This window comes from Camelina sativa, chromosome 11 (genome assembly GCF_030686135.1).
Source record: "Camelina sativa cultivar CO46 ecotype springtype chromosome 11, ASM3068613v1".
Lineage (NCBI taxonomy): Eukaryota > Viridiplantae > Streptophyta > Magnoliopsida > Brassicales > Brassicaceae > Camelina > Camelina sativa.
Genome location: NC_141890.1, coordinates 18,511,830 through 18,539,477, shown reverse-complemented (window position 1 = coordinate 18,539,477; position 27,648 = coordinate 18,511,830). Strand labels below are relative to the sequence as shown.

At 35.9% G+C, this 27,648-nt stretch overlaps 5 protein-coding genes across 17 annotated transcripts; 3 read left to right on the top strand and 2 right to left on the bottom strand.

Moving 5' to 3' along the window:
- The first annotated feature begins 3,793 nt into the window (after nucleotides 1–3,793).
- Nucleotides 3,794–4,251, top strand: LOC109127459 (small acidic protein 1). The gene has a single exon (XM_019232179.2). It carries the CDS (start codon nucleotides 3,878–3,880, stop codon nucleotides 4,064–4,066), a length of 189 nt encoding a protein of 62 aa, XP_019087724.1. The 5' UTR covers nucleotides 3,794–3,877; the 3' UTR covers nucleotides 4,067–4,251.
- Nucleotides 4,252–9,558: 5,307 nt separating this feature from the next.
- LOC104728135 (uncharacterized) lies at nucleotides 9,559–12,691 on the bottom strand. Its single transcript, XM_010447163.1, has 3 exons — nucleotides 12,494–12,691; nucleotides 11,458–12,437; nucleotides 9,559–11,368 (listed from the first exon to the last, which is right to left on the bottom strand). Exons 1-3 carry the CDS (start codon nucleotides 12,689–12,691, stop codon nucleotides 9,559–9,561), a joined length of 2,988 nt encoding a protein of 995 aa, XP_010445465.1.
- Nucleotides 12,692–15,616: 2,925 nt separating this feature from the next.
- LOC104723847 (uncharacterized) lies at nucleotides 15,617–17,696 on the top strand. Of its 2 annotated transcripts, none has more exons than XM_010442265.3 (2): nucleotides 15,617–16,516; nucleotides 17,390–17,696. In XM_010442265.3, exons 1-2 carry the CDS (start codon nucleotides 15,803–15,805, stop codon nucleotides 17,513–17,515), a joined length of 840 nt encoding a protein of 279 aa, XP_010440567.2. In that variant the 5' UTR covers nucleotides 15,617–15,802; the 3' UTR covers nucleotides 17,516–17,696. The 2 variants fall into 2 exon arrangements, with proteins under 2 accessions (XP_010440567.2, XP_087327907.1); XM_087471781.1 differs by having other exon boundaries at nucleotides 15,651–16,516; nucleotides 17,393–17,696.
- A 1,607-nt stretch (nucleotides 17,697–19,303) lies between these two features.
- Nucleotides 19,304–27,209, bottom strand: LOC104728134 (uncharacterized). 12 transcript variants are annotated; one of them, XR_015571604.1, is made up of 20 exons: nucleotides 26,548–26,996; nucleotides 26,416–26,474; nucleotides 26,244–26,325; nucleotides 26,092–26,159; nucleotides 25,755–25,824; nucleotides 25,559–25,646; nucleotides 25,087–25,151; nucleotides 23,732–24,820; nucleotides 23,541–23,603; nucleotides 23,418–23,464; nucleotides 23,241–23,286; nucleotides 23,086–23,165; nucleotides 22,701–22,814; nucleotides 22,524–22,605; nucleotides 22,329–22,442; nucleotides 21,892–21,972; nucleotides 21,349–21,474; nucleotides 20,651–20,829; nucleotides 20,245–20,322; nucleotides 19,304–19,537 (listed from the first exon to the last, which is right to left on the bottom strand). XR_015571604.1 is itself a non-coding variant. In XM_087473510.1 (18 exons), exons 1-18 carry the CDS (start codon nucleotides 26,929–26,931, stop codon nucleotides 21,110–21,112), a joined length of 2,739 nt encoding a protein of 912 aa, XP_087329636.1. In that variant the 5' UTR covers nucleotides 26,932–27,209; the 3' UTR covers nucleotides 20,839–21,109. The 12 variants fall into 12 exon arrangements, 7 of the variants coding, with proteins under 7 accessions (XP_087329636.1, XP_087329637.1, XP_087329638.1 ...); XR_015571605.1 differs by having other exon boundaries at nucleotides 25,559–25,640; XR_015571606.1 differs by lacking the exon at nucleotides 22,329–22,442.
- Nucleotides 19,488–20,511, top strand: LOC104723846 (uncharacterized). Its single transcript, XM_010442264.3, has 2 exons — nucleotides 19,488–20,000; nucleotides 20,086–20,511. Exons 1-2 carry the CDS (start codon nucleotides 19,637–19,639, stop codon nucleotides 20,355–20,357), a joined length of 636 nt encoding a protein of 211 aa, XP_010440566.1. The 5' UTR covers nucleotides 19,488–19,636; the 3' UTR covers nucleotides 20,358–20,511.
- Nucleotides 27,210–27,648: the final 439 nt, after the last annotated feature.

The window sequence follows — 27,648 nt, the reverse complement described above, 5'->3', positions numbered from 1 at the left end:
ATAATTGTTATAAAGAAAATTTAAAGTATATAGTACTTACCAAAATATTCAAATTAAAATCGCTTGCCATACAAGACATAATAGAGATTACGTTATAATAATTCTTATTACAAATATTTAGATGCAACGAAAATAATGACAATTTTTATTGATATTTATAAATATTTATTATACATTCGCTAACTATCTGTATGATTACGTTTCATTAATGTTATGTAAGGGTAACATTTTAGTTTATGAACAAGTCTAAAATTTTGAGTTGATCACAAATGAGAAATTATAAAATCTAAAAAATAGGCGTTAAATTATGTATTTAATAGTACTAAACATTTTTACAGAAAAAGTTATGGTTCAATCAACAATAAATGGCAATTATGTCGATTATAGCTAGAAATCCTTGTTGGTAAACACTGTTTTGTTTACTTAAATTTTATTTTTCAATTAAAAAAAAAAATTGAAATAGTAACTTATGTAGATGAACTGCTTTTTCCGTGACATAATGTTCTGTAACAAAAACTAAGATTAAGATTAACACAAATATGTCAACTTTCTCCATTCAACAAAAAGCAAACGTTTACACATATTTTATATGTTGTAATACATATACTAGTATAAAATCTCATCATATATCTTATTTACTAAATTTTTATTGGGAAAAAGAACAAAAACAAATTCTTTTAAATAGTTTTTTCAAATAAAACATGAATTTGAATTTTATGTTTCTAATATGATCTCAGTTTGATCATAACAATAACTAACCAGAAATGTTATAAGATAATGATGATCTATGGAGTATCCAAAATGCACCAAAGAGGTGGAAGACTGCTTAAAGCCAATCCACACCACCAAATGTTGCTCAAAGTCAGTCCCACAATCCGCAACATTCAAGTGCTCCAACAGCTAATTTAAGTGGTTCATGACCGTGGCAAGGGTCGTGGTAGATGATCTGATGAAGCTCCTATATTGCCAGTGTTTTTTATGTCTTTTAGGACTGACAACCAAAAAACAAGTAGGAGTAGTATCTTTGATGTTTGACAACCAGAAAAGAAGTAGGACTTGTATCTTTTTTGTGCTTAATGACTTTGTAGGATGATTTCTATGTAGCATGATGGCTTTGTTTTGGTAGGTTCCAGATTTTTTTTGGATGGGATCCTTGTTATTTCAAACTAGTTAGCTCTTTCGGATGAATGAAGTTTAGATAATTAGAACAAACAAGAGTACATTTCACAAACATACAAACATGAACAACAACTAACTAACCAACTTCAAACAATATAACAACAATTACATCTACTTTTTCCCGTTTACAAGAATCATTGCAATGCCAACAATGAAACCTTCCCAAGACATCACGATAAACTGAAGAAGCAATTTTTCACTCTCATTAGCTCTTATAACTTCAGTTTCAAGCTTCTTATTTTCCTCCTCTTGGTTCTTCTTCTCTTCCTCGTGTTTCTTTACTAGGTCAGTGGAGGTAGAGATGGAACCACTCACAATTTGTCCATTCATGATCCTTAAAGATTCTTTTAGTGCCTTAATCTCATCTCTCACCTCCAGTAAGCTCACCTTCTGCCAACCATTTGGCTTATCTTCATTTGGGCAATTGAAAAAACCATGAACAACAAATCAAAGAATTTTTTACCCGGATTCTCATTTGTCCATGACTTCAGAATAGTTCTCGCTCTACCACAATTGTAAAGAGAACCCCAGCTCCGTCTTGAATTTGCATCAGACTCCGAACTTTGGTTAAGCATCCTCTCGATTTAGAAGAAAAGAACAAGAGAGTAAAATTAGATTTAGGGTTCTAGAATGCAAAAACCTTATCTCAAATCGATTTGGGGGAAATGTGAGAAACACAATAGTATCATTCGATTACTCTAATTAACCATGTAGGGTTAAAAGTTTAACTATAGTTAGCGTTTGTGTCAACGCCATAAGTGACAGGTAAGTCTCGGTAAGTTTCAACTAAAGGTTAAATAAATGAACATAGAAAATAAAAGTTAATTTAGTCTATTTAAGTATACATTTGTTAGATTTTTGTGGTTAAACTCACTCGTTTGACCCGTTAACAAAAGCTAAAGATCCAAACTGCACCCATTTGTTATTTTTTTTCATAATGTCAAGATTATAGATTTATAGGTTTTAAAAACTTAATATTTAATATTTTAATTGTCTAATGACCGTGGTAAAAACTATTTCTAGATCCACCACTGCTAACACTATACCATATACAAATTAACTCATTCCCTTGTCTTAAAACTTAAACATATAGATTTATCTCGTGATTAACGAGAAATAAAGATACAATCACACATCCATCAGTCTTTATTTAGATAGTTTAATCAATTTAATTATTTCAATGTGTGCTGAAACATGTTGGATACAAGATAAAAATATCTGAAATTAGATGTTTTATACTAGCAAGAATTAGTTGTACGAGACACAATCATTCATTCCTGAATTTTAACTTTAACCTAACTTAGTGAGAATTTGGTAGTTAAAAATATGACTTTAAACTAGAGTTTAACCGCCGTGTACTGCAGGACATGTTATTTAGAACTAAAAATTTTAAATTTTAAGTTGGTTTTATTGATAATTTTGTTTGTTTTTTTTAATGTTTAAGATTATATAATTTTACTTTGATTGGTAATTTATGAATTAACCCGAGGTATGTCGCAGACAATTTGATTTTTTATATAATATTAATTTAATTAATTTAATTTGATATATCTATTACTCTAAATTGGAGAGTATTGAAAAAATGATAAAATGATGTTTTACCCGTGCAACACCGAGTTAATGATATTTTAATTTTTTAAAGTTTAAATTAATTAAAAAAAATAACTGGAATAAACCAAAGAAAATTTTATAAATTTGAATATCTGATAAATGAAGCTCCCGGCTCACTCTTATTTGAAATCATTTTGGTTTATTATATAGTATGACTCTGAACCATTGTCATATTTTTCTAAGCGATATGGGATATTGTATATACATTTTTTATTTATTTATTGAGTAATATATGTCTATTTTAAAAAAATTGGATCACATCATATGCAGAAAAAAATCAAAAGTTTTATTAAGTAAATGTATTATATAATAATTTAAATATAAAATCAAATAAAATTAAAAGAAGAATCATATATTTACGTTTGAATTTGGTAGCGAAATTCACGGAAATAGAGTGGAAATAGAGTAAAATTTGAAAATGTTTTTTTACAAGAATCTTCTGCAATTAAGTACAACTAAAAGGGTAGATTGTCAAATATACTTCAAAAACTATTAATATAGATTTTTAACTTTTACGAAAAAATTTGAGAATTTGTTAGAAATACCCCTTTTGGGATATCTCTTTTCAAAAATACCCTTTTTGAATATTTTTATTTTTACGCTCTTTTACACAATTACAATATGTTTAATTAATTTTTAGAATTTTTTTTTAGATTTGGATTCTCTATTTTACATTTAGGGTATAGTTTTGAGAGGTTAGAGTTTAGTATTTAGAGTTTAGGGCTTAGAATTTAGTTGTTTTATACCTAAAAAAAGTTTTTTTTTAAAAGTAACATAGAAAAAAAAAGATATTTTTGAAAATTAGCCAAAAAACTTATACACATATTCAGTCACTTTCTTCCTACTCAACAAACAAGTCAGCTAAGTTACCAAATTCAGTGCCACTAAATAAACGATTAAAATTGTTAACATGTTCCATCGCCGACCTCCAGAGCCCAGACAAACACAGGCCTTGAAGTAAATGGGCCAAATAAATTAGGCCTAAAGAATAAAACCTCGATAAGTAAAAAAACAACTTCAACAGAGTCACACTGTAAGCTTTTTAGATCTTTCCCGAAGAAGAAGAAGAAGAAGAAGACGAAGAGAAATGAGGCCGATGCAGCTGGATATGTTGTCGGAGATGGATGATGCAGGCTCCTCGATGGCCATGGACGTTGATGACCTCGAAGCTATGGAGATCCTCAACGAAGGAGGACTTATCTCAGAGAGCAAGCTCGCCGACGCCGATTTCTTCAACAGATTCGACGATGATTTCGATGACACCGATATCAACTGAAATCATCCGGTTTATTTCTTCTCTACGATTTCAGTTTCGTTTATTTTATGTAATTTCTGGTTGAACCGATGTAGTAAGAAGAGCTGGGATTTTAAGTTTGTGATAATGTAGCAATTTGAATAACCTAAGCTCATGATTTGGATGTTATTGCGCCTTTTCTGATTGTTATTTTTATTTTGCACAAATTTAGAAGCTTTTTTTTTTTTTTTGTGTGGCCCTTTCCTGGAGTTGGGATGTGATTTTGTTGATATTGGCATTAAGATAGAAACTAATCGATTCACATGGTCATTGCCTGTGACTTCACCTATCTTCGGGTTTCTGAGACATGTGTTGATGTGTTGCCTTGTGTTTGATCATGTGATTTTTACTAGTTAGCCGGGTCTAGAGATTCTTCTGAGTCCAGATCTCATTAAGCTTCCCGAGTAGTTCTTAGATGATTGATTGATGAATATCCTCAAGTAAGCTGTTACTACAACAACTAGTGGTACTAGACTAGAGGACCATTCAAGTATCCTAGTTACATCTTGATTTTGTAGTTTCACCATCCTGCTGTCACTGAATCATGTGTTGCATTTTGTTGATGTGGCAATTGCAAGATGGGAGTATATAATTCCTCTGGCCAAGTAAAGATCTTGTCTTTTGGCTCTGTTGGGTTGGGCATCGTGTGATTGATTTTTGAGCTATGGTAGCCAATCATGAAGATGCAAGTGCCAAGTCTCTCTTACTAACTTTTGTAGTCATATATGTCTGTTACGTAGCCAAACTTCAAGAGATTCTAGCAGTCGTTAGCATTCTTGAGCAGTGTAGATGACACAAGTTTCATTCTTTAGCAGTCTTTGTTGCTAACCTTGTGGTCTTATGTATGTCAGTGTAGCCAAGCTTCATGAGATTTCAACATGTGTTGGCATATATGCTTTTTTTTGGCAGTACATGTGTTAGTAAGATGTAGATAGATATCGGAACAACTCAATTTTGTATCTTAGCTAGTGCATCATATTATAAACAAGATTTTCTTACAAGGATCCAACAAAAATTACTACAAAAATAGTTATATAGCTTGCTAAACAAAAATTATTTACAGTGACTCTCCTCAATTACTTCGTGGGAATCCAAATGTATTGCGTTTAACTTATAAACTCACCTAAGGACTAATCTAGAGAGTAGAGACAAACAAATGCCCCACTCGATAATGCACCCCCATAATTTACTTTGGTGATCAACAAATGCATTCCTAGACGTACTTTCATGAGTAGGCTTACCAACTTTGTTTCCCTTTGTCAGGGACTACTTTCATGAGTAGTCTTTCCAATTATAGGATGATTGACTAAAAATTGTAGCCTCAATTTTGGAAAGAGTTAACATTTGTCAGAAAGCCTCTGTCAGCTTGATATCATCACTACAACTCCAAGAATCCAATTCTTGTTAATATCTTAAGCTTAAGATTCAGATCAGCAACATTCTTGTGAGTAGATTTGCTTTTATAAGTTCAGCAACATTCTTGTGAGTAGATTTGCTTTTATAAGTTCAATCCACTTTAAATGTTCCTTAAACTTTACATGTTATTGAATAATTTATTTTCTCGTTTGCTGTTCGTAAACTAAATATTGGATAAAATCCAATGTTATTATATTTAAATAATTTGTGTTGGGTTTTTATATGAGACTTTGTTTTCAAATTGGATCTTAAGTTAATATTATAATGTCGTTCATGCAAAATTCATGGACCCAATCATGCTATAAATAAAGGACACCAAGCATGTGCTTTTGACCACAATTTTAACCACATAATACAAATTTCATTGCGGTGAATAATATAAAGTAGCTTGCTTGTTTCTTCATTCCATGGTCCAATATCTTCAAAGCCAGAACACACGTAAGAGGTTATTACTCCCTCCGTTTCATAATATAGGATGTGAAACATAGGATGTTTAGAGAAGTTTTTTTGTTTCATAATATAGGATGTTTTCAAGTTTCTATGTAACTTTTAGATTAGTTTAATACTTTATATTATGCAGTCTTGTTTGTGATTGGCTAAACTTTTTTAAAGTGTTCATTTCTTAATCTGCATGTTTTACTCAAAACATCTTATATTTTGAAACAGAGGGAGTATTATTTAGAGGGGTTTTCCTTTTCAATTCCGTGGGGAATTTTTCCAAATCTAGCACAAATATGGTCACATATATTTCTCCATTCCATGAGTCTTATTTTTGTTTTTTCGTATATTTGGATTTTACTTTATTTTTATGCAAACAAACAAAATTTATGGCATATCGTTTGTATTTTGATTGGTTAATTAAAAACCCAAGAATTTTTCTATTTGATATCTACATTTGTTTAGTTAAATTTCTGTGTACATGTATTTGTTCAATCTTGTATAATATACATATCACTTGAATTATATGTGTTATATATATTTTTTAAAAACATATAATTGTCTTCTTTTTTAAAAAAAATCTCTACTTAGAAACATTTGTTGTACACGAAAGAATAGTATATAGTAGTCTTGTGAGAAAATACCAAACCGATTTTCTGAACCAAAAATTTGCCAAATCAGCAAGTAACCAACAATCGTTCTCGGTTATTAAGAAATAACCAATCAACAAAGTTATAATTACATTTGGTTAGTGATTCAGTTCGATTTGATTCACTATACGTAACCAGACGGTTAACCGATATTTTATAGCTAAAGCCTACAAATAAACTAAACCTCCAATATAACTAACTAAAACCCTCTGTCTTATTACATTTGCTAGACAATAAATACTTCAAACTCTCTGACCAAACTTTCTACGACAATAAAAACACACCAAGCTTCGTAAATGTGCTAGACAATATTCTTTTATCTTTTTTCTTCTACTTGTTAATTTTGTCATTTTGGTTTAAATATTTTGCCATTTTTAAATATCTTAAAAGGAAATATTATGTTGGGTTTTCTTGGTTTTAACTTTTAAGGGTTTAGTCTGTGTAATTAAGTATTTATTTTTTATAAAACAATCAGAAATTGTTTATACCGGGGATTGCACAACTTAAACAAATAAAGATTTTGTGGGAAAGAGCAAGCAAGTTCTTTTATTAATCGGGGAAAACGTGAGATCGTCACTTAAAACAAGTCGAGATAGAGCTTGTTAGTTCACAAGCGAACTAGCAAGCTTAAAGTGACGAACTGAAAATAGGAACGAATTATACGAAAGACAATAACAGTTTTCGATGCAAAGTATTGCTCTGTAGGTATTGTCCGCGGGTCAAGATGATGATCCCAATAAATGCTTTCTCCTTTTATAGGGGACTGTCGACCTAAGGGTGTCTAGGGTTTTCGTCGTGAATTCCCGAGATTGCCCTTTGCGAGAATTAGTGGACTTGCTCCCAATCTTGTCGGGCCAAAATTGTAATTAGTGAGTCTTGTTGGGCCAAGTGGCATATTGGGCGTAGCCCATATCCAACAGAAATGTATAGTTATTTAAGTGGCCAAAACTGGCAAATCTGGAAAGCCAAGCAAATCTGTATAGTTCTTGCCTTCTTCTCAATGTTCTCATAGAAGCATAATATTTAATACCAGACAAGAAAATGTTACAAAGACGAATCATAAAGCAGATAACCGTTGAAAGCCTGAAAGACAAAGTCAGAACTAGTCTAAAGACCTTTCAACTATCATTTGCCCATCACAAAAGAACATGTAAAACTAAAACAAATTAAGGAAACAAATTTGGGTTCACTCCTAGGGTGAACCTTGTTGTTCACTTCTTCCTTTTCGACCAATCAGAATCTTCTATACATTATTTCATTTAAAAATTAAATCAAAATTAATTAAAACAACAAAACAAATTAAGGAAACAAATTCTGTGTACTTTTAATTAAGGAAAGCTAAATATTGGTTTGGTTTAGATTTTATAATTAGAACAAAATTATATGTCGGTTTGGGTTTACAAATAAGATGATTAGAGTTTAAATTTTATAATTAAAACAAAATTATATGTCGGTTTGGGTTTACAAATAAAGTGGTTAGGGTTTAGATTTTATAATTAAAACGAAATTATTTGTCGGTTTGGGTTTACAAATGAAGTGTATAGGGTTTAGATTTTATAATTTAAACGAAATTATATGTCGGTTTGGATTTACCAATGAAGTGGTTAAGGTTTAGATTTTACAATTAAAACGAAATTTTATGTCGGTTTGGATTTACAAATGAGATTGTTAGGGTTTAGATTTTACAATTATAACGGAATTATATGTCAGTTTGGGTTTACAAATAAGATGGTTAAGGTTTAAATTTTATAATTAAAATGAAATTATATACCGGTTTGGGTTTATAAAAGAGCGGTTTGAGTTTTTAATTTTATAATAATGTACTAGGTTTGACCCCGTGGTGTACCACTGGGCAATTTTTTTAAAAAAACTTTTGAATATATTATAAATAGATCAAGTTTCTTTGAGTTTTAATATAGATGTTACATTGTTATATATGTGTGTGTTCTCACAGTAATTAATAAAAAGGTTAAGATAGATTATTTATATATTAAAATAACTCAAATGTGAAATAATCTATATCCAAATATATTTGTTTGGTTACAAAAATTCTAAAACAATTTTTAAAATATATATCCGTTTATAAAAATTCAAATCACATCATATGCTAAAAAAAATCTTAAATTTTATTAACTTAATGTATTAAATAGTAATTGAAATAATTAAATATAAGATTAAATAAAAGTGAAAGAAGAATTCTATTTTAATCTAACATATTGCTTTAAATTAGATAGATAAATTTTAGGAAATTAATATTATAAAATAAGGAAATCAATGTGTTTGGTTATAAGGATTGTAGAGAATTTAGTTGGGACTTATTTGGATACAGAGATAAGAAAGGATGACACAAAAATGTACTCCAAAAATGTTAAAATAGATACAAATTTTGTTTCTTTATTTTATAAAGAAGTGAATAAATAAGTTCTTAAATGTATTATGACATGTTACATTCTGATTGGTTTAATTAAAAAGAAATGAACAAAAGGGTTCATCCTAGGGGTGAACCCATGAATTGTTCTTTTATAAACAAAAATAAAAGCTCTCATTAAAGTTAATTACATGTCAAATTATCATCTAAGCTATTTTTGGATCGGGTAAAGATCTATGTGTAAAATAACCCATAATTCTTCATTCGGATCTTCCCATATCTCCTCCAAAAGAAATTCGATTATGGTTACCTCTATCTTTGTTTGGTATGATTTCTCTGCAAACAAACAGAAATAATCAATTCTCGTCGTGATTTGTTACCAAATAAAGATAAAGATTTAGTGCTAATATTAATAACAATATCATAAACAAATATTCGATATCTGTATATATGGTTGTCAAAAAACGTTACACACATAATTATATATTTTAAATTAAATGCTAACAATATCATATTTCTTTAAATCACTAACATATTCCATAAATAAATTCATAATTCTTTTTTTTTTTTACAACAAAAAATACTAGATTGGCTCAAACAAGCTAATACGAAAGTACATTATTAACATAGGTAACTAAATGCGGAACTGTGCGAGCGCGTCGCGCAAGATTATCCGCTTTACCATTCTGAGAACGCGGGACGTAGACTAATGAAAAGGAAGTAAACTCCTCTTTATCCGCCTGGCTGTCGTCCAAGTAAGGTGTAAAAGCTGGCCACTCGGAAGGCGAAAACATCATCTTCACTAAGTCGGAACAGTCGGTGAGGAAAACAACAGATTGGTTATCTGCTCCAATCATACATCGCATGGCCCAGACAAGGGCCTCAATCTCAGCATGGAGAGGGGTCAGACTACGGCGAAAGTTGGCAGCTCCCATAGTGGGGACGTCACCATAGGGCGACGTGCAGAACCACCCTCTTCCTGCATAACGGTCTGTTGCTTTCCAGGAACCATCGACAAAACAAATATAGCTCGCCAAAGAACTAGGAGCACTGAAGCCCCTGCTTCCCCGGGGAACAACCTCAATAGGAATAGCCGATGCGACCGTTAAATCCTCTGTTTGAGCCAAAGTCGATGCTTTTGCCTCATCTTCCGCTAGCCGCAAGATCGCTAGGGGATTGGAATCCAGATTACTAAAGAGTTTATCATTACGCGTTTTCCATATATACCACAAGATCCAGGGGAAAAATTCTTGTGTCGAAACATTTGTAAAACGCCAAAAAAGAAAATCCATGTTTGTGAAAATTGAAGCCGATGGAAAAACACCCAGGGCTGTCGGGAACTGCGACAGAGCCCAAACCTGTCTAGCAGGCAGACATTCAAAGAGGGTATGATTAATTGTCTCCTCCTGAAAACCACAATTACCACACGTGGCATCATAACTCATACCACGTTTCCGTAGATTAGTTGTAACCGCCACATAACCTGTAAAAACTTGCCACATGAAATGACAAAGTTTTGGTGGGCACCTAATCTTCCACACAAAGGCCTGAAGAGGTGTAATATCCAGCCCAAAAACGTTCAGCCCAGAGGGAGCCATCCGATGAGAACATAGACAATGATATCCTGATTTAACCGAATATTTACCAGACTTAGTAAAGTGCCATCCCGGCATATCCGGTTGTCGCAACGGTAAGGCAGAAATTATAGCAACATCTTGTGGTACAAACGTAGCCGTAAGCTGAGCCATATCCCAGGAATTAGATTTCCTATCAATGAAATTTGCAACTCGGAGCAGAGGATCAAAAGGCGAACCTGTGCTCAATGCTGGTCTCGGGGATTGAGCAGGAATCCAAGGGTCAGTCCATACAGAGATGGTAGCCCCAGATCCTACTCGTGTAATAAGTCCTTTATTAACCAGAGAGCGAGCAGAAACTATACTCCGCCACCCATAGGACGGGGAGTAAGATTTAATTGGATCCAAAGGATCAGAATGCCGATAGTATCGTCCTTTAAAAACCCGTGCAAAAAGTGATTCTAGTACCATGATCAAACGCCAGAGCTGCTTTGCCAACAGAGCAGTGTTATAATCATCCAAGCATCGGAAACCTAAACCCCCAGCTTCCTTACCACTACATAGTTTATCCCATGACACCCAGTGAAGCCCTCGTGATTGTCCCGATGAACTCCACCAAAAATTAGAAATCGCACTAGTCAATTTCCGCGTAACCGTCTTGGATAAGCGGAAACAGGACATCACAAAAGTAGGGACAGCCGTAGCAACAGACTTAATCATTACCTCCTTGCCCCCTTTTGATGAAAGCCTAGCCGGCCACCCACTTGCCCGAGCTTGCAATTTATCCTGGACAAACGAAAAACTTTTGTTTTTGCCCCGCCCAGGCTTTCCGGAATACCTAAATAAGAACCCATACCACCCAAATTTGTGATCCCCAGAACCCCTTTTAATTCTTCCCTAAGCCCAAAATCCACCGTATGTCCAAACTGGACCGAGGACTTCTGGAAATTGATTTGTTGGCCAGAGACCCGTTCATACTTGTTGAGAATCCCCAATACCACTTCACATTGCTCCTTCGTGGCCCGACAGAAAAATAGACTATCATCCACAAATAAGAGGTGAGAGATAGCGGGACTAGCAGTCGAAACCTTGATACCCGTAAGAAGTTTCAATCTTTCCGCTTTCCGAAGATGTGCAATAATCACCTCCGTACAAAGAATAAAGAGATAAGGGGACAAAGGGTCCCCTTGGCGTAGACCCCTACAAGGATTAATAGACCCATAGGCTTGTCCATTAAGTAAAACCTTGTATTGAACCGACTTGACACAGCACATACATGTTATCCACATCTCATAGAACCCAAACTGCCTGAGTACATTTTCGACGAAGGACCACTCGACCCGGTCATAGGCCTTACTTATATCCATTTTTATAGCCATGAACTTTCCCTTGCAAGAGGGATTTGTTCGGAGCCCGTGAAACATTTCCTGAGCAATCAATATATTATCTGAAATTAGGCGACCCTCTACAAATGCCGATTGCGTTTCCGAGACTAGAGATGGTAAAACAGTGCGAAGTCGCTGGCACAGAACCTTTGATATAATTTTATAACCAACATTGCATAGGCTAATAGGTCGTAGCTCCGTCATCCTTGTCGGCTTATCCACCTTTGCGATAAGACATATGTTTGTCACATTAAGCCTCTTATCAAAATTCCCATTCCGCAGGAAAGAATTGACTAAAAGCACTAGATCTGCTTTAACCGTAGCCCACGCCTTCTGGTAAAAAAGGGCAGTCATCCCATCTGGTCCTGGAGCCTTGTCCGGATGCATCATAAAAAGTGCATGTTTAACCTCATGTTCTGTAACCTCTCGAGTTAAGAGTTCATTTGTCTCGAGCGAAATAGATGGCTGAACCTCGTCTAACATTTCTGCAAAATCCGAAGGTTCCGAGGATGTAAAAAGATCCTGAAAATAAGAGACCGCAATGTGTTGGATATCCCTCTCTTCCGTCATCCAATTACCGTGCTGATCATGGAGACCAACAATCCGGTTCCGAACACGTCTTTGTTTTGTTTGAGCATGAAAATAACTGGTATTTTGGTCACCAAAACGCATCCATCGACTTCTGCTTTTTTGATACCAATACACCTCTTCATCCCGATATGCCTCCCGTAACCGCCAAGTAAGTTCCGCCAGCTCATCAACCGAGGTAGTATCATCGCCTGGGCTATCGCTAATTTGGCTTTTATATCCTCAATTGTCTCCCGCCCAAAGGGTAATTGCTCTTTCCTCCACCGAGAGATAGCACGACGACATTTGGTAATTTTGTCTACCAGATTGGAGGAGGTTCTGGCTCCCGTCGGATCCTCCCATCCCGCAAAAACCGCATCAAAGAAACCCTCCTTATCCAACCACCGTCTATCAAATTAAAAACCACCCCAACCCCGTCGACTCTTATCCTCAATAACAGCTAGCAAGGGTTTATGATCCGATGCAATCATCAGTAAATAGTCCGTAAAAGAATCTTTAAACAAATCATGCCACCTCATTCGCCAAGGCCCGATATAAGCGACAACGTATCGGCTTCTTATCCCGCCACCCTCTCCAGGAAAGACTATCTCCAAGAGCAGGAAACTCAAGTAAGCCACAATGGCGGATCATTGTATTGAAAGATACAAAAGAAGAGGCATGGCGCAAAGTACCACCCCTTTTCTCATGATTTCCTATTAACTCATTAAAATCTCCAATTAGAAACCATGGAGCATCTCTATTCAACCCGATTCTTATTAACCGTTCCCAAACTATGTCCCGATTTTTTGGTACCGGATCACCATAAATAAAAGAGAGATAAATTAATTTGCCTTTGTAAGTAACTTCCACATCAATAATTCTATTGGACTCAAATAAAATGGAAACATTAATATTATTATTATTATAAAAAAGTGCAAGTCCACCACTATAACCAACAGGTTCAACCGTTTTTAAATGTGAATAAGCAAAATGACCAACAAAAGGTTCCAAAACAGAAAAATATTGTCTAGTTTCACAAAGAAATAGAAAATCAGGCCGATGTTTCCCCCATAAGTCCCTGAGATAACCAACAGTTGCTTTATTCCCCAGCCCTTGACAATTCCAGCTTAAAATCTTCATTTGGTATCCTTAGGTTTGGGTGGTTTCGTCCCACTAGCAGCTCCCTTCTCCGTTTCCTGGTTCTTCGGGTTTGGACCCTCACCACCCAACTCATTAGTCTTTGGTGCAGGCCTCTTCCTTGGGGTGGTTCTCAAGTACACATTTAACTTCTTAGATGCGGCACCCTTAAAAGCCAAAGTTGCTTTGGCCTTACGGATCTTGTCCAAGACCGGCTCAGCAGTAACTCGGGAATCATCCAGATCCGACGCATCCATGGAATCCTCTCCAGAGTTCTCTCCAATACCAGTGAGACCCTCCGCTGCATTCGCCGAAACCATGTCAAAAACTAATGCCAATCCATCAGGTGCACCAGCAACAGCGACACCCTGCACATTATCTGCCTCGAGAGCCTCTGAAGGCCTAATTTCTCTCTCTTCCGCATCTAGCACCTTAGCCATACCTTGATTAGGATCCGCAGGACCCCCCACGTCTGTTTCCTGAACAGTATCCGAAGTATCCAACATCACCACCTCCGAAGCACTAGCTTTGTCAACTGCCAAACTAGTAGTACCAACAGTAGCATCTCCTGTCAAGCCTTCCTTCCCCATCGCCAAAAGTGGCTCAGAGTCAGGCTTACCTCCCCCACCTCTTGCTCTCCCTCTTGAAAGAGAGGACGCTGAACCCGCTTTGGAGGTTGAACACCAGTACCAGAAACCCTAGTAGAAGTTTGCCCACTAGAATCAAGAAGCTAACCTTGTTCCACCTCATCTATCGACTCCACAACCTGAGCAACAACCGCAGCTGCACTCCGTATCATGTGACGGTGCTCATTAAACTCAACATAGTTTTGGTACCTTCGTACCTTACGTGATGGACCCTGAGCAACAACAGAAGGCGGAATCTGAACCCCAGAACCATGTTTCCCTTGAGAATGCCGCAGATGTTCCATCACTTGAGCTCCTCCCTTGCCTTCCACGACCTTACCTTTTCCTTTGTTTATGTCCTTAACCACCGCACCCTTGTAGCTCTATAAAGAGCGACCACCATATTCCTCCTTAGGCAAAGGAGGCAACACCTCCGCCACCACCGGCTTCAGCAGTGGACAATGATCAATATCATGACATAAACTGAAGCAATGCTTACAAAAACCATGAAGACGCTCATAAAACAGGTTAACAATGGTTTCCTCCCCATTGTAAAACTCAATCATCGTAGTAAAACACAAAGGTTTGAACCCATTCACCGTAACTTTAACCTTTCCGCCATCAATGTCGACCGCTTCAACCTTCCCCAGAGCAGTTCCAATGCTACGGAAAGTTGGTTCAGCCCAGAACTGGAATGGGACATCCAACACTCGAACCCAGAAAGTCAGATCTGAAGGATAGGTTGGATCCACCATTGGGCTCCAACGTACCATTGACACCATCCACCGATCAAAGTGAAAAGGAGCCATTTGAAGCACCTCGTAATTCTTCTTATTCACAAATTCTGAGATTTAGATTACTAAACTTTCTCCCCTAGATTTTTTTCTACTAACACTTACAAAATTCTCTAACTTTTTGTAAAAAAAACGTTATAAATATTTTTCATTCACTTCATCATACTTCAAAATTAGATCCAAACTTTGAAAATACTAAATTTTACCTTTCAAAACTATATCCAAAATGTAAAATAGAAAATTTAAACTTATTGAAAATTTGTGAAGTGTATTTTTAGGTTATTTTTCAAAAATGAATCCATCACTTGGTTAATTGGTTTAAAAGAGAAAATTTAAAAAAGTGAATTGGTAAAAACATATTCATCTAATCATCTTTTTGGATTTGGTATACTACGTAAAAAATCAAACAATGATGTCTCTTCACAGTTACACAATATGCAACAGTTTGACGTGTTTGCTTCCTCTCCCTCCATTTTCAAGTTGAGCATATCTCATAAGCCAAAAAAAGCGGTTAGAGATCCTCCACCTCGCATCCCACCGTAACAACATACACTCTCAATCCAAATAGATATCAAAACCCCACACGTCAACGAAACCACTCTTTTGATTTCATCCTCTATCCAATTACACCACGCCACGTCATCACCAGAACCAAAATGTTTCTGTACAGAAACGTATCGGTTCTGTTTTTGCTCCCCACACAAAGCGTTCGCCTTTTTGGTTTCTTCAATTGGATCCCCAAAAAAAAAACCCTAACTTTGACATGGAAGGAGAGATTCAAGACTGGGAGGTACTACAGAGCTTGAGATCTACCACTGAGGATGATAATTCGAAGAGCTTGGAGGAGATTGAAGTTGCCACTCATGGTATGATCAGGTTTGATCACTTCTCTATTGAGAACAAGAGTGGTGTGTCTCCTCGTGTAGAAGGGGAAGATGAAGAAGGTTCTGTTAAGTCGGGTAGTCCTGGCTGGATTGAACCATCCTACGATGCTGCTTATGGTCCAAAGCATTTTAGTGAGTTATGGTCTGACTCGAGTAGTGATCGGCTTGAGGATCAGAGGTTAGTTGATGATGAGTTGGGTTTAGAGAGAAGCGAAGTGGGTATTGTTGAATATAGCCAAATTATAGTTCAAGACATGGATTTGATGAGCTCTGGTGAGGGAAAGGATGAATCTTTACTGTCAGGTGATCTAGTTAGTGGAAATGATCCGGTGGAAGGAGAAGGGAACTCTGTTTCTATTAGTGATCCATCTGTTAAATCTGGTGGTGGTGGTGGTGGAGGAGGAGAAGAGAATGGGTTTGTGTGGTGGAAAATTCCAATAGAAGTGTTGAAGTATTGTGTTTTTAAAGTTAATCCTATCTGGACTTTCTCCATGGCCGCAGCATTTGTGGGTTTTGTTATGTTAGGGCGTAGGTTGTACAATATGAAGAAGAAAAGCCGTACCCTGCAGCTTAAGGTTCTGTTGGATGATAAGGTAATTAGTTCAGTCCACTTGATTGTTCAGTGTTCTTTTGAGTATGTCAATTCTTGATCCCCTGTGGTCATTGTTCGATCTTTTGGAGTGAGATGAGATTTCATAGTTCAACTTTAACTGTGAAGTTCCATGTTTGGTAGTGTCATTGTTGATTTGATGTAGAAATTTAGAAGATCAGAATCTCTTTTTTGTGTGGTTGTTGGTTAAGTTAAACTGTTTGTCCTGGGACTAGTTTTGTGTTGTTGGTTATTGCGAGTTTTCTCTTTGCTAAGTTGTTTAGATGCAGCTAGCGACCCATGGTGATGAAGAAAGTGTTTTTGTAAGCTGTCTTATTGGTTCTTTGAAATAGCACCAGTTCAGTTCTTCATGTATGCTCTAGGTATGGAGAAGCAAAACTGTAGTTGGTGAGAGATAGGCGTTAGAAAGACACCTGAGTGATCTCCATCTCGTTGTGCTTCTTCTATGTGGTTTTATCTGCTTTTATGATTGAACATCATATATATTTGCATTTTAGTTTGACATGTTCTTTTGTTATGGGCAAATGATAGTTGATAGGTCTTTAGACTAGTTCTGACTTTGCCTTTGGTTATCTGCTTTCTGATTCTTCTTTGTAACATTTTCTTGTTTGGTATTAAATATTATCTTTCTATAAGAAGGACAAAAGTAGTATTGGAACCTGACACTTTAGTTTAACCGGTCTGAGTCCTACTTACGGTTGCAAATAACTTGGCGGATCATTTATGTAATTTCCTACAAAAATTCATTTTTTTGCTTGACTTCTACTCATCTTTCAAAAGTTTGTGAGTATTTCAGAACACATTTACACCATCTCATTCTTGTTTTGTCTGTCTTTTGAATGAATTACTTCTTCAGAAGGTGGCGAATCATGCTGCTCGGTGGAACGAAGCAATCTCAGTAGTGAAACGTGTGCCAATAATCCGGCCAGCACTCCCATCTTCGGTGGGTATGAACCAGTGGTCCATGATGAGTTTAAGGTGAAAGATAAGTGAATCGAGGGCATAATATATGTGAGATGCATGATTAATGTGGTTGGGTGCATGTATCATATGATTGTATTAAAATACGAGTCGACAGTCTCAAAATGTTACCAAAACATACAAAGTATGCGTGTAAGTTTGCACTATGTGTGTGTGTATATATTGTTGCTTGCTTGGTGAAATACATATCATAATGCAGGTTTGGAAGGTTGCGGGCAGAATCCGACCTTGATTAGCCTTGTGGGTTGATCTTAGTTGGCAGTGTTGTAAAGAGATTGTACAAAGACAAAAGCCAATAACGGAAATTTGATGATTCATTGAGACAGTACGACACTTAAGTTATGAAAAGGATTGAGACAATAAACCCAAATTAACAGGGAAGTTCACGTGAAGAGGGCAATGAACTCATAGATATAGAGTCTATCCTTCTTCACTTTATTATAGCTATCCAAACTCTACGCTGTCAATTCTGATTACTGATTAGACGTATGTCTCTTCTTCTTGTTTCTTTGTCTTCTATCACTCTATTATTCGTTGACCATTTTACCTCCAGAGATGATATATACTCATTTATATCATACTTAATCACAAATGTATACTGTAAGTATACTGTAAGGATCCAAAGCTAACCCGTACTCATGATTCATGAATTCTAATTCTAACGGATTCCAAGAGGAAAGAAAGCAAACCAAATTCGAGCTTCAAGATATACATAGCCATTGTCTTACAGAACATATTCACCTACTCATCCACTAAAAAAACTTGTATAAGTAGATCAAATATTGAGAGAAACTAAACCAAAAATAAAGTAATTAAACCAGAAATTAAGAGTAGGGTGTCAATCGGGCTGGCCCGGCCCGGTTCGGCCCGAAACCCGTAAAGCTCGCATATGTTTGAGCCCGGCCCGGTCCGGTCCGAAATATTTCCGAGTCTATATTTCAAAGCCCGAGTCCGGCCCTAACAGGGCTACAGGGTTTTTCGGGCTTCTTCGGGCTTATCTTACCGATCAAAAAATTAAACTTATAAGCCTTAAAAAGTAGTGTTTGAAGGTGTAATATAAAACAAATCAATCAAAAATTTAATAATTCATCTATATTCACTACAACCAACTTAATTTAATAGAAATAGTTTAAAGCTAAATAAAATTTCGATATTTTAACCAAATAAACCAATATATAATTCATATAAAACATCATAGATAAAAATTTTAAAAGTATTAAGTATGGTAATTAAGTAAATATGAAAACTAGGATTAGAGTTTACAACTTTATTTACAATAAATTATTAATCAAATATTGCAATCAAACAAAAATGTTAACAAAAAGATACAAAATTTTTTGTTTAAGGACTTTTCGGGCTGGCCCGAGCCCGGTCAAGCTAAGCCCGAAAAACCCTATTGCCCAAACGGGCTGAACCCGAAAAACCCGATTTTTTTTTGACATATATATTTAAGCCCGAGCCTAGTGTTTTTCAGGGCCGGGCCGGGCCAACCCGCGGGCTCTAGTCCTAGTTGACATGCCTAATTAAGAGCAACCTATCCCTAGAAACTAAGTGTAGAGGGTAATAAATATTGGAAAGAACAAAAAATGAAGTAAATAGGTATGGGTCCATGTTTATGATGGCATGTGACAAACAATCAAAGCCCACACCATTAATTGGAGATTGAAGAAACAATGCTTTTCATATTCTGTAACACCACTTCAATTCCTTTTTTCTCTTGTTTCCTATTCAGTATTGTGTCCTGAGGACTGCCCATAACTTGTTTTGTCTTTTTATCTCAGTTTCCACATGAAAAAAAGAATCAACTCAGGACAAAGAAGAATAATTACCATGAAGTCTAAGTGTTATTAGTTTTTGTTATAAGACATTCGAAATTTTTACTGTAGTGTGTTAGGATAAGACGATAAGTGAAGACGCTTTTGGCCACTATTATATAAATAACGTCTGCAATGCCGCAATGTGGAGCTTTCTTCACCAACTAAAATAATCATTTCGCTTCATTGAATGAAAAAATGAGTCCTCTCTGCAGATAAAATAGACATACAAAAGACATTAGAAAACAACAAAAATTCCACAGAGATAGAGAGAGGAAGAGCTTTGAAATATTTAGATTTTAGAATACATGGGTGGTGCTACAAGCAAGCAGGAGAGACACAGTTCTAGGAGACGCATCAAGGTGAAATCGAATGAACAGATATGGAGACCAACAAGAAAAGAGCTTGATGAGAAAGAGAGAGTGATTGTGGCTCTGAAGACGGCAGAGAAAGAGTGGAGGAAAGAGAGGAAGAGACTGAGAGAGGAAGTGAAGAGGCTGAGGCTGAAGATGGAAGAGAAAGAAGAAGCAAAAGCGAAACAACGCGAGTGGGAATGGGTCGTGGAACAGATGTGTGTAGAGAGAGCCGTGAGGGAAGAGGCTGTGGATAGGTGGAAACAGCTCTATTTCGCTATCAAGAATGAGCTTGATGATCTCATCCAGACAACATATGGTAAAACTTTTTACAACTAATCTCATCTTTTGACTTTGGTTTTGGTTTTTGAGAAAAGTAAATGAGTTTTTGTTTCTTTTCGTAGGAGAGGCGCTGAGACAGAAACCTCAAGAAGAAGTTGCAAAGACAGTTCAAGAACTCAGGAAGGAAGTTAAAGTCAGGGGAGAAACCATTGAGACACTCAAGGGGAGAATAGCTTTGATGGAGAAACAACGAATTGGGAAGGAAAGAGAGGTTGACTTACTGAGACAGAGTCTGCGTATCCTCGGTGGTAGCAGCGGGAAGAACAAGAAGGCACCGTCATCTGCTACCAGAAACCTGCCTGTATTCAAAGCAAAATTCAATGGGTGTAAATAACAGCTTTGTCATATCAAATTACTTTCCCATAGGGATTGCTCTCTAAGTAGACTCAAGAAGCTTCAAGATATAGTAAGCCATTACTTTGTGTCTCATGACACGAAAGGAAGTTGTATATATTTCGGTATCAATAAAATTTAAAATGGACACAAAACTATTGGTAAATTGTTTTTTTTCCAATCTCAGTTCTAGGTTACTCTATATGATGTATAAACTACGTGCAACTAAGAACTGCATAAAACTTGTAAAAGTTCCAAAACAATCGAGAAAGCTTAAGGATTGAGATAACTTACTTTTCCCGCAACTGCTCTTTAGTAAAGTTCACAGATGCAGGTCATGCTGAAACTAAGACAGTCGAGAGCCGTAAGACACAAATAACATTCCCTGCATTGTTTCCCTGAGCATGCACTGAAAGTATCATATTCAAACTCCAGATGCTACTATAATTTAGTTCAAGGAGCAGTTCTGGACCCTGAGGAAAGAGTAAAAATCAAAAGAGATTTTTGACATCTATACACTTTCAAATATTTTGATAACTACCAAGCTTTCTTGTCCCCTTTCGTCTATGTTTAACTTTACAGGACTGAACCACAGGTCACTAAAATATAATTACATTTTGGTACACAATATTCCTTTCCTTCGTGGTCCAGTGACAATATAATAATGCGACCCAGTTGATTCTTTTCTGGTGTAAATGGTATACAGTGTGAATCCTATATAGCTGGAGCGAGCCATTACATGCTCTCATGGTCTTAGCCCTCTCTCACTGATTGAGTAGTAGCATTTTCAACAACGTTCTGATCTTCAACTTTCTTGTAATATAATTTCACACTCTGAAAAGATTGCCAACAAAAATTGATTCCAATAAGCTAATTTCAATGTTACTACCCTGTGAGAGATTAATATTCCATAATTTTAAGTCGGTATGTATTTTCTGAGTACTTGACTTATCACTTATCACCAATTGCTTAAATGGGCACTAATAACATACCTCTAACAGTGTGATGTAATAGAAATCTTCCATGTGCTGCATAAGGGCACTCCCATCACGAAGTGCGTTGAATATTTTGATTTCAGTTTGAAGTATCTTCTCAACAAGTTCCTTCTCACCTTTCATCTGAAAGATAACATCCATATAATCTCACGTAAGGATGTCACTCATTTTCTTGTTAAGTAATATTTCTCACTAGAATTGTAGCAAGCCTCTCTACGTTTTCTGAATAATACCCATAGGTAGAAAATTCTAACTTCTAAAAGAGATTTATAGAATGAAACAGACCATACAACTGGTAAAAAAATTGAGTTCGACTATGAATAAATGTCTGTGCCGCACATGTATATGAAGGCATCAAATAGAATAGCTATTATATGAACCTATAACTAAGGTCCTAGGAAGTAGATAGCTATGGAAAATAACCTAATAACAAACATATGCAGAATATATGTGAAATACAAGCAGGAAAATTAAAACTTAAATGATGATCAAAAGAAATAGGTGAAGAAACCAGAGAAAGTTAGGTGCTTGAGGACTTACAAATCTACTAACAAGAATATCAGGTGTCGCTTCTCCAATAACCTCAGCATGATACCCATCTTTTTGGAACTCAGTATTCTCCTGCAACATTATATCACCCAGTCTACTCAACTTACACCGAAAAAGCATAACGCATAACTGAAAGAGCTCGTAATGCAGAGTAACACGTAAAAAGCTGTCACATCCATTCCCTAGAAACACTATTACATAATAATATTGTTTTTTCAGGTTACACAAGATAATAAGCCAGACAGAATCAAATAAATGACAGTTGCTAAATCGAAGACCATAAGCTGAAAAATGTTTCCAGCGACAACAGGCAAGGAAACACGACGAGGAGCATAGATCATTTCAATCACGTATACCAGCACCTCCACGACAAATTGAAAATAATGCTCGGCATAGATTAAAAATGTTCGATCAAAGGGTAAGAATACCACGTCTCCAGCAGTTAGATAAATAGGATGAGCAACATGACAATAGCCCATTAAGCGAGGGACTGTGGGAATTATGTCTCTATGGTTTACAACTCTCCAGCTGTCTTTTACTTTCTGTGAAAGTGCAGAATGGAAAACATATTTATCAAGAAGATATTATGAAGCTGTGCCATCTCAAGTTAGAAGAAGCATAACCTGGTTATAAATTTCAGCAAATTTTTTGTTGCCTACTCTTGGAGATCCAAAATTGTACATGGTAATAGTGATTGCTCCACGTCTAGCAAGCATACACAAATAAAGTTGATAAATGCCCATCAACCTGATGTCTTTCATGGTGATACGTAGGAGTACAGGAGTTCCCGAACCACTTACTTAGCTAACTGGCTTGACGCAAGTTCAAGAGCCAAGAGTGTAGCTAATGCACCACCCAAGCTATGTCCAGTCACATAAACATGCCATTTATCTTCATGCCCAGCAACATCGTCTCTGACAAAGGGGAAAGAGCATATGCATTAGAAATTATGTCCAAATTGTAACAGACCTTGTAAACGTAAAAGCCAAACACAGTATTTATTTTCGTGAGAAAATTAATTATACTTTATCTAGAACCAATATTACAAGAAGACAGACTGGCATTTTCAACAATGACAAATATTTGTTTTCACAGCAAAAAAGGGATGCAACCATTGAAATAACAGGTAAGTAAGAAAAACTCTCCAAAAACAGGAAAGTAAAGTGAAACATAAGAAGCACCTACATGTAGCCAATTGCCATTTTGAGCAACGATATTATCCTTATCTGTACTGAATCGTATGCACTCAGAAATCCACTATGAACCTAAAAATCCAAGGCAGCATTAGACAATAACTCAATAAACTATACTTGTATCAATGCCACGAGTTTAAAACATACTTGTACTTCTTGCTTGAAGTCCCCACCAATTCTTTCAGGGTTCAGACTGCAACATATTCAAAAGATGTCCAGGAGAGATGAATTATAAGTTTATAACTAAGTAAAACTTCAAAAAATGTAAACATTAAGTTGTTTCTGAATCAATGTAGAGAAGCTGAATAAATAGGCAATACTAACCCAGCAGGAGCTAGCATCAGATCAGTCTGCAAATCTTTCCACTTTGTCTGACAACATGAAATATTGACTGTCAGAACTGAAAGAGAAAACTCAAATATTAAGAAGATATAGATAAAAGCCTACCTGTTCAGTTCCTCTAAAAGAGATAACTACTCTTTTCCTCCTTGCATCACGCCAAATTGCCACCTGCAGCTTGCAAATTAGTATGTCTATTAGCAGGAACTTTTATTATCAGGAAAGGATACACTTCATCCCTGAAATCACTTGTTTCCAAACAACTAGAATCAGTACGTCGAAGACAAAAGAGTTTTCACCTGCGTGTCAGTGATGTCGTTTTCTAGAAAACATAGCTTTTCAAACTCAGATTTGATAAAGCTTGGATGCCCCATGGCAGTTGCAAGCATTGCCCATGCCTCCATGGCACTTTCTGCGCTAGAAAAAAGTGTTTTCATTTCCTCAGCGTTCTTTTCATCAGCTCCGACAACATTCACTAGACCAGAGAGTTTTTCAGTCTTGGAGGAACCAGAGACATCGTCTGTTACACTAGTAGCACCATCTTTTTCAATGACCTTCTCTTTACCAAGATTGTCCTTACTTAATTGAGGCACTACTGCTTTTAAAACCATTAATGCACCAAAGACATTATCGGCCTGCTTAAGCAATTCTTGTGTCGCATTCTTCATGTCTGCAAGAGAAGACTTGGACGCGTTACTAGCAAGCTGACCATCTTCCTTTTCATCATCACCTTCTCGAATATTAGCAGTGGCAAGCCCTGATTCGATGTAACCTGCTTCTGCAGTTTTCCGTGATTGAAGACCAAATTTATCCAGTATTTCCATTCCGTTCCACTTCAATTTCTCAGGTGAAGGAAGACCAAGTTTCTGGCCGAAATTTTGACCAACTATGTCAGGGATGTTGTCCCAGAAATTACCTTCTGACTGAAAGCTGTCATTTTCATTCTCACCGTCCAGTTCATTGTTATGCCCATCACCATTACCATCTTTGTCTTTGCTAAGCTTTCCTGAATTACTCAGATCAGTACTACGGTGTTGATTAGATGAAACCTCTGAACTAGCCCCATCAGAAAGCATATCTACCGAGGGAGAATGATCATTAGAGTTTTCTTCACCTTTAGAGTCCTCCGTAGTACTGTTTGGAAGTTCAATATTCTTAGGTGGGGTATCGCTGAGTGACTTTAATTGTCCAAAAGCATACTCTACAAACTGACGTGCTGGCACAGCTTCAGAGTCAACAAGATTCTTCAAAACTGATTCGACTGCTTCAGAGTCAACAAAGTTTTTGAGAACTGACTTAATTTCGTTTCTTTGAAGGATCTCTGAAACAAACGGGAACCGCCACCACTTCTTTTCTTCTTCAACTTCCTCAAATCCCTTGTACTTAATCTGAAATTTAAAATCGGTTAAGAAAAAGACCAAACTATTAGAGAGACTAATTTTTTGGGTTTAGCATATACAAGCATGTGAATTAATGGAGCATCAGGCTGCATGATAACTTGTGCTTATTTGGATGATGTAAAAGGAGTATATTGTATTTTTGGAACTTAAGTTGATTCTTCTGTAAGCAAGATAATAATAGAGGATAAATTTATCAGCTACACAAATAAGCAAACATTCTCGGAGAAAAAAAAGCTTTGACAGCATAAACTGACCTCCAGTTGAACTTTCCCACCACCACCAATTCCATCTAGTTCTACTAGGACCTCGTGCAAGTTCCCTTGGAAGGAAAAAACCAAATAAGAAACAAGAAATTAAAGACAAAATCCGTAAGTTAGGCATTCAGTAGACTCATCTGATGTATCACAACTTGCGTTAACTAATCCACATTTCCACAGTTGATTGCTTTAGTCAGAACATATCTCCAGATTCTCATTGCCTAGGAAACAAGAAGCATTTTATAGGAAAACCTTCTCTTTTTTTTAGTGTAAAAGTTTTCAGTTTGATCAAGTCTAAAGTACTACATCGTGTCATAGTCCTAGTTTCTGTTTCTGGGTTCTCCAACAGGGTCACGAAGAACTTGCTGATTTAGAAATCTCCAACAACAACACAGACTTTTTTCCTATGTCTAACTCAAACTGATAAATTGAGTAAATGTCAAAATTTAATGGGTGAACTAATTCTCACCATCACAAATGTCTTCCAGGTTGATTTCAGAATTCCCCATCCGCTTATGCGGGGTAACAAGGTTTGCATCCCAAGCTGCAATCTGAAGCTTATTAAAAAATAGTTAGGAAGTCAAGCAATGTTCTATATAATATAAGGTATTTGTACAGTTACTTTCAGAGTTGACCAGAACAAAATACGTTAAACACTATTCTACCTGTATCTTTTTTGCAGGAGGAAGCTTAATATTGAAAACAAAGTCTTGGTTCCATTTTGGCTCTTTAGTCCTGTCAATAAAGTACACTGTTAATCACCAAGTCAATTTATACCAGTGACTGAGGATCTGATATTTAAAAGTCAATAAAACATATAAATTTCAAAGGGTCCCAAATTTTAGACAAAAATCTAAGCAAAGCTGAGGGCTATGACACTGGTACAAGTTTAAAGTAAAATTTAAGTTTTTGCCGGAATCATGAAATGATGAATTTAACCTATCTAGCTAAAAAAAGTGCGATCCTCCCAACAAAAATTCAGTAAAGCGAAAAGAGACTTGCCCCCATTTGGTTTTGCTTTTAGCAACCTGACCATCCAAGTCCATAACCACATAAGGATCACTCGTTCCCTGAAAGCAAAAACCAATAAGAACAACTTTGGTAAAGGTAACATGGTAGTTAAATCACCGCTTCAAAAAAGTAAAAACACACACCCATGGATCCAAAGCAGGAAAATCAAATCCTCTTTTAAGTTTAATAAACAATTGTCCATCATATACCTCCCTTACAAATGACCTGAAACAAGTATAATTCCAGCTCTTACAATATCTAAAAAAACTCTTAAAAGAAACAAAATCTCAAAAACCAAACGAGAGCTTCACATACTCAGAAAGGTAAAGAGTATTACAACCAGCCGCATTAACCTCTCGTTTCCCGATTTTTTCCTGAGAGAATCAAACAAAACAAAAATCATAATCAGGTTAAACCATCCTCAGAGTAGGAGAATTGAAGTTTTACCGGAGGTGAAGCGTAGGCTTCGAAAGCAAAACCGGCGAGGATAACGGCGAGATTGATATCGAACGAAGGCCGTTCCTCTTTCTCAGCTAAACTCACTTCCTTCTTCGTCTCCGATTGAGCGAAGCAACGGAACGAATTAGCATTAGCTCTAACTCTGAAACTTTCACGGAAACTGAATTTTCCGGGTAAGTGGCAGGTGCGGGGAGTGAAGATAGGAGGAGAGTAGCGACGACGGTGTTTAGGACGGAGGAAGTGAACGGAGCAGTGTAATTGGAGAGAAGTCATCGCTACGAAAGAGGGATTCGAGAAATTTGCTTGAGGATTTGCTTTCTTCTGGAGATTTCTTTGGAGCGGATTTGTCTTGTTGTACAATATTGATCCCATTAACGGTTTCTTTTTACACTTAGATTAAATTAGTGACATTTAATAATTAAGAATTTAATTTTTTAAAAAATAACCAATAGTGGTTCGAAAAATAAACACTTATAAGATGATAATCCGCACTGTGCACAGTGGCGAAAATATTTACGAAAATTTAATTTATTAGTTACAAAATAATAGTATTATATTTATTTGATTTATTTTACGTATTTTATTATTTATAAATTTAGATTTATGAAGATTTTTGAAGAGTTCAACAAAATCATTAAAATTAAATAAGTGAAAGATTGTTTAAGATTGCTAGAGAGTTTTGTTAATTAGTTTTCTAAAATCTTGTAAAGTCTTCCAAACAATCCTTGTATTTTTATGATATTTTCCATGACTTTATTTTGTAAAGAAAATGTCTAAAATCATGAACCAATAACATAATAATTGAACGCATTAACAATACTAGATTCATTTGTTTTAATTGAATAACACAAAATTTTTAATGACTTTATAAAAGTCTGAATTCAAATAACCCAGATTTGTTAAGATTTTAAATGACTTTTTACAAATCACAGACTAATAACACTAAACTTTAACAAAGTTTAACAAAATCTTGATTTAATAACAACATATTCTACATAACATTTAAAATTATTAAAACTCTATTCAAATCTTAAACCAATAACCCCCACTTACTTAGTTTCATACTCCGGTTGCGACTATAGTCGGTAC